Source organism: Dipodomys ordii, unplaced genomic scaffold (assembly GCF_000151885.1).
Source record: "Dipodomys ordii isolate 6190 unplaced genomic scaffold, Dord_2.0 Scaffold129, whole genome shotgun sequence".
NCBI lineage: Eukaryota > Metazoa > Chordata > Mammalia > Rodentia > Heteromyidae > Dipodomys > Dipodomys ordii.
The window spans coordinates 1,013,837-1,021,215 of NW_012267345.1; the positions used below are offsets into that span (position 1 = coordinate 1,013,837).

At 53.2% G+C, this 7,379-nt stretch overlaps 1 protein-coding gene across 1 annotated transcript in view; it reads left to right on the top strand.

Moving 5' to 3' along the window:
- Window positions 1-511: 511 nt before the first annotated feature.
- Osbpl2 (oxysterol binding protein-like 2) overlaps window positions 512-7,379 on the top strand; it is a 20,552-nt gene continuing 13,684 nt past the window's right edge. Inside the window, exons 1-5 of the mRNA XM_013030395.1 lie at window positions 512-684; window positions 2,864-2,981; window positions 4,281-4,356; window positions 5,265-5,399; window positions 5,969-6,066. Coding sequence (XP_012885849.1) covers window positions 648-684; window positions 2,864-2,981; window positions 4,281-4,356; window positions 5,265-5,399; window positions 5,969-6,066 — 464 coding nt within the window. The 5' untranslated portion in view covers window positions 512-647. The remainder of the gene's footprint in view (window positions 685-2,863; window positions 2,982-4,280; window positions 4,357-5,264; window positions 5,400-5,968; window positions 6,067-7,379) is intronic.

The window sequence follows — 7,379 nt, forward strand, 5'->3', positions numbered from 1 at the left end:
CTCACAGCTGCTTCTTGGGTAGCAGGGCGGGTGGCAAAGAAAAGGGAAATACTGAAAGTCTGCTGGGGAAAAAAGGCAGGGAGGAGCTTGATGTTGATTGTTGCTGATTAAAACTTAAAGTGCGCAGCTGCTGATTTACCTCCATAAAAAAAAAACAAAAACCTTCACTAGCTTCTTACGAGCTGTAGGGGAGATTTCTCTCACCATTACGTGATTTACCTTCACTTTTGGAAACAGTTTCATAGATGAATGGTGGTGGTGTGCCCGGTTTTCGGCAGGAAGTTAATATACATGAGTTCTAAGCTAAAATGGCTTTGAGGAAATTGAAGCGTACTTCAGTTTACTGTAGTAACTTATATAGCATTCTTCATTAGGAATGCTTCCTCTCATTTATACTTCCTCAAAGTCGTGTATTTGTTAGGAGATAATTCATTTAGTTATATCTGAGACCAGTTTCGTTGGTGGGCATTTAGAAACTTTCAGGCCCTGTGTCTTAAGTACATGATGCAGTGTTTCTCCCCTCAGGTTTCCTGCAACTTTCACCCAGACGAGGTCTGCGGTGTGCAGCTGCCTCTGCTCTCCTGAGGACAGCAAGGATGATCCAGTAGGCAGCCGCACCGGGCAGCAACAGGGCTGACCCCTGAAGGATGAACGGGGAGGAGGAGTTCTTCGATGCCGTCACAGGTGAGTGGATAGGAGACTGCTTGGTGTTTGGAGACTGCGATCCAGAGCGTGCGCTTGAGCCGGGCGCTGGTGGCTCATGCTGTCATCCTAGCTACTTGGGAGGCTGAGATCCGAGGATCACGGTTCAAAGCCTGCCTGGGCAGGAAAGTCCGTAAGACTCTAATCTCCAATAAACCACCAGAAAACCAGAAGTGGCACTGTGGCTCAAGTGATAGTGCTTGCCTTGAGCTGAAGAGCTGAGGGACAGCGCTCAGGCCTAGAGTTCAAACCTTACAACCAAAAAAAACAAAAACAGGGTGTGGGCTTGGTACTTCGGATGTCGTCTGGCTCAGCAGAGCTAAGATAGGGGACCTGACACTGGCTGTCCTGGTTCAGAAGAGGGGAACCTCGACTTTGGTGGGGTGGGGTGGCTTGAAGTATGGGAGAGCGTCCCTGGGGGTAGTTTTATTTGGACCCCGAGTGAGAACATCAGTATTCCTCTGATAGCCTTCCTTCGATGAGGCAGCACCACCTTACAGCTGTAACTTCTTGGGTGCTGCTCCGAGTGCGCTGAAGCAGCCGGCCTGCCTTCCCAGCGCCTCTTGCTCTCGAGTTCCGTCATTCTTCCCTTTGGGGGACGATTCTAAGGCTTGGTGTGCAGCCCATGCCTGGTTGGCAAGGGCGCCCAGCTGCTGTCCTTGTTGAGAGGTGAGGCACCCCAGCCAGCGCCCACGCCCCCAGTGCCCGTGTCTTTTCTGTAAAGGATGGTCTCCTGGGAGCATACCGAGTGCATTTCCTTGTCCCTCACTGCAGAAGCACAGATAGTGGCTCTGAAATGTCCCTGCGGGCCGGGCTCGTGATGGCCTTTGAAACTCTGCACTTGGTGTCCACGGGGTCTGTCCTACAGGGGTAGCAGCTTCCGCCTAGGCAGACGCCTCCGTCAGAGCCTCCCTTACCCTCGGCCCGCCCTGGCGTGCGTGTGGCGAGCCGTGCTCTGCGCGTTGGCGGGGGTGTCACTGTTGGCTTACTCTTCCACAGTCCCAGGGGGAGACACTGAGCTCTGTCACCCTCCAAGGCTGGCTGGAAGTCAGTGCTCATGGCTTGGCGGCTGAGGGTCTCAGATTCTGTTGTGTGTGCTTCTGGGCGTCCTCTCGTCATAGGACTCGCACGCAGCTGCCTCCTCCCGGAGGATGGCCAGCGGGCAGGCTTGTCCCCAGTCACCTGGGAGGTCGTGGTCCCAGGGAGGCGGCTGTGGAGCCTGCCCCGAGGATGTGCCAGTTCCCTCTCACCCGGGAACTTTTGTGAATCATGATCCTCTGAAGTTGTGGAATAAGTCCATCTTGATTAAGCCAGAGATAGGCAGGTGAGTCCATCCTGACCTCAGGCCCCGGGGTGTGGCCATCCCCCCCCCCCCCAGCAGAGCTGCCTCACAAGTCCCCACGTCTGGCAGGCCAGGATCATTCCTGTTTGGGAAGGACAGCCGATTCCTCCAAACATGTCACTCAAAAACTATTTAAGGCAGACACCAGTGGCTCACACCCGTAATCCTGGCTACTCAGGAGGCTAGATCTGAGGATCATGGTTCAAAGATTGCCTGGTCAGGAGTGTGTGAGATTCTGATCTCCAAATAACCACCACAAAAGCCAGAAGTAGAGGTATAGCCCAAATGGTAGAGTGCTAGTCTTGTGCACAAAAGCTCAGGGACAGCATCCAGGCCCTAAGTTCAAGGCCCAGGACCAGCACAAGAAATACAAAGAAATATAAAACAACTTGTGCTGGGAATGTGGCTTAGTGGTAGAGTGCTTGCCTAGCACACATGAAGCCCTGGGTTTCATTCCTCAGTATCACACAAATAGGTAAAGCCAGAAGTGGTGCTGTAGTTCAAGTGGTAGAGTGTTAGCCTTGAGCAAAGGCAGCTCAGGACAGTGCTTGAACCCAGAGTTCAAGCCCCAGGACTGGCAGAGAGAGAGAGAGAGAGAAAGAGAGAGAGAGAGAGAGAGAGAGAGAAATAATATAAAACAACAACAAAATAAAAGACTGCCAGGCGCTGGTGGCTCACACCTGGCATCCTAGCTACTCAGGAGGTGAGGCTGAGATTTGAGGATCATGGTTCAAAGCCAGCCCCAGCAGGAAACTATGAGACTCCAATAAACTACTCAAGAAAGCCCCATGACATGGCTGTTTTGCTTGTCTTGTTCAGGCTTTGATTCTGATCACTCTTCCGGGGGATTCTCGGAGACAAGTCCAGTCCCGGGAATGATTGATGTGGACACCAGCAGGAGCGGGAAAAGTGGGGAGAATGGAATTCAAAAGCACAGGTGTGTTGTCTCTTGCATGCATTGTCTTAGAGTTCGCGGGGTGCACTTGCAGTTGTTCCTGACAGATATGGCCGGGGGTAGCCCCTTAGGTCTCCTGACTCCTGGGCTGTGGCAGCCTCTCTGTCCCAGGTCTGAGCCGCTCCTCCAGACAGCATCCAGTCTTTGGCCACTTGTGTCCTGAGAGACTTGATGCTTCGGTGGGGTCTGGAGACTGGCAAATGTGGGTTGACTCCTTCCATGAATGCCGCTTCCTTCTCTGTCCTGGAATTGCTCAGGGTCTGGTGTACAGCACACATCTTTGCTGCTGATTTCCTACAGATCCACCTGTTCTTCCGCAGGCTGCAGATTAACTAACCCTCCTGTCTCTTCCGTATCCCGGGGTGATTACTGGCCACTGAGCCAGCAGGGCTCACTTGCTGCACATGGCCACATGGCTACCTCCCCGCAACTGTGCATTTCATGTAGATTCTGCAGGCATGGGCCTCCCATGGAGGCTTCCGCCTTAGTCAGGAGTAGCCAGAGGGCGGAGGCAGTGCTGAGGTGTGCTTGGCTGAGGACCCTCCAGCCTCTCCCCTGACCTCTGAGCTTGGGCCCTCATTGTGGCATGGGTCCCCTTCGTGCCCTTCTGTTTGGGGGCAGAGTGCCTCCTGTGTGCTGTGGGGCCAGGCCCCCGCAGCGCTGGGCTTGCTCTGTGCACAGCGCTCCCAAACCCCAGCTGCCAGCCCATCCCCTGCTCTGACACTCGGACCTCGTTAAATGTGTCCTGGACCTGGGCCTCTTTTCATTTCTTTTTGTCAGGTACAGTGATATTTCTCAAAATCGGGGCTGATGGCGCCACCTCTGTTCTCTGTGTAGAGCTCAGGCGCAAGGCCACGCACTGCCCTCCTCCCTGGGGTCACGAGCAGCTCTGACTAGCACCCCTGTGCTCACAGAGGTGTCCCAGTGGCACTGAACCATAAGGCTGCCCTTTTCTTAGGATGAGGCCAATACTGCCCTACCTCTTGTCCTTGGCTGCAGGGTTCTGTGAGGGCCTCTGGTGCAGCCAGCCCGGTCATTCCCAGGGCCTTGTTCCCAAGAAGCCCTTGGCCTGGCCCCTGCAGGGTGAGAGACTGAGACTCCAAGGTCTCCGTAACCATCCCGAGGCCTTCACAGCAGCGGGGCAGTGCGCGTTCTGTGGTGCTTCAGCCGCACCTGGCTTCTCAGGCATGCCAGAATGCAGACAGCTCCCAGTTTGGGTGTCCAAGCTAAAAGGAGGAAGTCAGTCCTCTGTAACGGAAGCGCATTGCTCTCTTCTCCCAGGACGGCACTGCCTGCCCCCATGTTCACGAGAAGCGATTTCAGCGTGTGGAGTATACTGAAAAAGTGCATCGGCCTGGTGAGTTCAGACAGCACTTTTTTTTTCTTCTTTCTTTCTTTCTTTTTTTTAAACCAGTGTTGGGTCCTGAACTCAGGGCCTGAGTGCTGTCCCTTAGCTTTTTCACTCAAGACTGGCACTCTACCATTTGAGTCATAGCTCCACTTTGACTTTATTTGGAAATAAGAGCCTCATGGACTTTCCTGCCCAGGCTGTCTTTGAACCTCAACCCTCAGACCTCAGCCTCTTAAGTAGCTAGCATACAAACCCGAGTCACTGGGTCCCAGCTTGGACAACGTTTTAGAAGCACAACACTTAGGATGGGTGCTGGTAGTCCTAGCTATTCAGGAGGCTGAGATCTGAGTTTAGTGGTTCAAAGCCAGTCCAGGCAGGAAAGTCTGGGAGATTCTTATCTCCAATTAACCACCAAAAAACTGAATGTGGAGCTGTGGCTTAAAGTGATAGAATGCTAGCCTTCAGCAAAAGAGCTCAGGGACAGAGCCCAGGCCCTGAGTTCACGTCCCATGACTGACAAAAAAAAAAAAAAAAGCACAACACTTAACTAGGAATTCCCATGAGTTTATTGCCCTGCTGCTAATTTAAGAAAATGTGCTGTACATATTTAAAAAACAGCATGGAATTAAGGTAACAAAGCAGGAAAGGAACAAATAAACAAGAGTAGGAAAAGGAACTCAATTATTTGTGGACTGCAGAATGCTGGTCTAGCAGGTGGCACAGGCATCACACAGCGCCTTTGTCCTGGTTCTCTGAGACATTTCCCAGCGTTTCCCAGTGTCCTTAGCTTTGTATATGTAGCCTGTGCAAGCGTCTTCCTGCCCCTGGCTCTGGCCTGCTCTTACCCTCCCATCCTGGCTGTCCGTGGGACCAGACATCAGGGTGCTAACCAGACATCTTTCTGGGTCTTCTAGGAGCTGTCCAAGATCACAATGCCAATCGCCTTCAACGAGCCCCTGAGCTTCCTCCAACGGATCACCGAGTACATGGAGCATGTGTACCTCATTCACAGAGCTTCGCGCCAGTCCCAGACCCTGGAGAGGATGCAGGTGGGCACCACCGTGGTCATGCCAGGCCAGTTTTAATGCATCTGGCTCTGTTTGGCTACTGGCCTTGTGGCTGTGAGCAGGGCGTCTGTGAGGAGGACTGATGGCACCGGTCCAGAAACATGTTCTCTGCAGGTGTCTGGCAGCCTGAGTGCTGGCTGGCTCTGCCTGCATCTTCCATCCCCACTGCCTCACACGTGTGATGTTCACGCAGGAGTGTGGGTGTATATACGTGTGCCTGCCTCAACATGTGTGAGCAAGAACCCGTGTGAATGTACACGTGTAAGTGCAGCATATTCCAGACCAAAAGACCAACGTTGCTCTTATGTGTGGGGGCGTGGGGTGGAGACAACACATTGTTGCTTCTTTTTGCAACTTAGAAGAAGCGATAGGTGACAGGTGGCATTTCCCTGGAAGTCCTGGAATTGTGCATGTGTCACTGTGAGGTGTCCACAGAGCCTGTGAGCACCGACGCTCCATGGGCGCCCCATGGACACTCTGTGGACAGTCCGTGGGCTCTCCTTCCCACGCCCTGGCCGCCACTGTTCTGACCCAACCTTGGTTGTTTGCAGTCTGTAGCTGCTTTCGCCGTCTCGGCAGTGGCTTCCCAGTGGGAGAGGACTGGCAAACCATTCAACCCGCTCTTGGGTGAGACATATGAGTTGATCAGGTAAGCGGAGCCGTTCACACATGGCTTGCCAGTGGGCCGCGGGTGACTGGGAGCCTGATTGTTTCAGCTGCACTGGCTCCTTGGCTCTGGGGAACATGCCTGCGGGTGGTGGTGCACCACCAAGTGCTGCTGGTGCACTTGGGAGGCTGTAGGTGCTAATGGTGGGACCATCGCTGGTGTGGAAAGCAACGTTGAAGCTCAGGAGCAAAGGCTGTGCTACACCGACAGGTGTGTAGCTTTCACCAGGAATGGAGCTGGTGGGAATAAGCAAGATTGGGCCTCTACCACAGCCCTGAGGGGAGGGACCAGAGAGGTAGCCACAGGGAACATCCAGTGAGAAGAGGGGCCACAGAAGTGTGGTTGCTGCCCAGTACCATTCCCACTGCCCCACTGCCCTATCCTGCAGAGTCTCAGGAATGGTTGGACAGGCCTGCCAGACAGAGTTGTCTGATCACATCTGTGTGTGTGTGTGTGTGTGTGTGTGTGTGTGTGCGAGCACTGGACTGAGTGCTAGCTACTTAACTTTTTCACTCAAAGCTGACATTCTGCCACTTGAGCCACAGCTCCATTTCTGGCTTTCTAATTGTTAATTGGAGTTGAGAATCTCATGGACTTTTCCTGCCTGGGCTGGCTTTAACCACAATCCTTAGATCTCAGCCTCCTGAACAGCTAGGATGACAGGCGGGAGCCACCAATGCCCAGTATACCTGATCTTTAAGCACTGACATTTCTTCGGCCCAGTTTCCTCTGGGCTCCCAGGGCAGGGTGGACAGGGCAGTGGCCACTCGTGCACATGCACACAATTCAGTGTGTACCCCTCCTCCCCTGAGCCTGGACCCCAGGCCCTGGAGCTCCAGCCCGGGGCTGGAGCAGGTAGGTCCAGGCTGCCTCATGGATGACTTGGCCTCTGGAGGACTGTTGGAAACCTCCTTTCCAACTGCGTTGTCTATAAGAATATTCTATAGAAAACACGTAAGTCATTGCAAAAAGCCAGGTGGTGACGTGGTTCCAGTGATAAGTGCAAAGTCTGAGCTCACACTTCAGTACCATAAAAGAAAACCCAAAACAAACAACACACCTAATACCCCATGAAACTCGCATGTCTTGCAGAGCACCTGCTGTTGACAGTTTGGTAGCTGGCCTCAAGTGTGTGACAGTGTTAATTTGTGACATTTATCATCGTGCCATAATTATGTTCCCTTGTGGTCATGGCCCTTTCTTTTTTTTGGCCATGGGGCTTGAACTCTGGACCTGGGCCTGTCCCTCAGCTCTTGAGCTCAAGGCTAGCATTCTACCACTTGAGCCACAGTGCC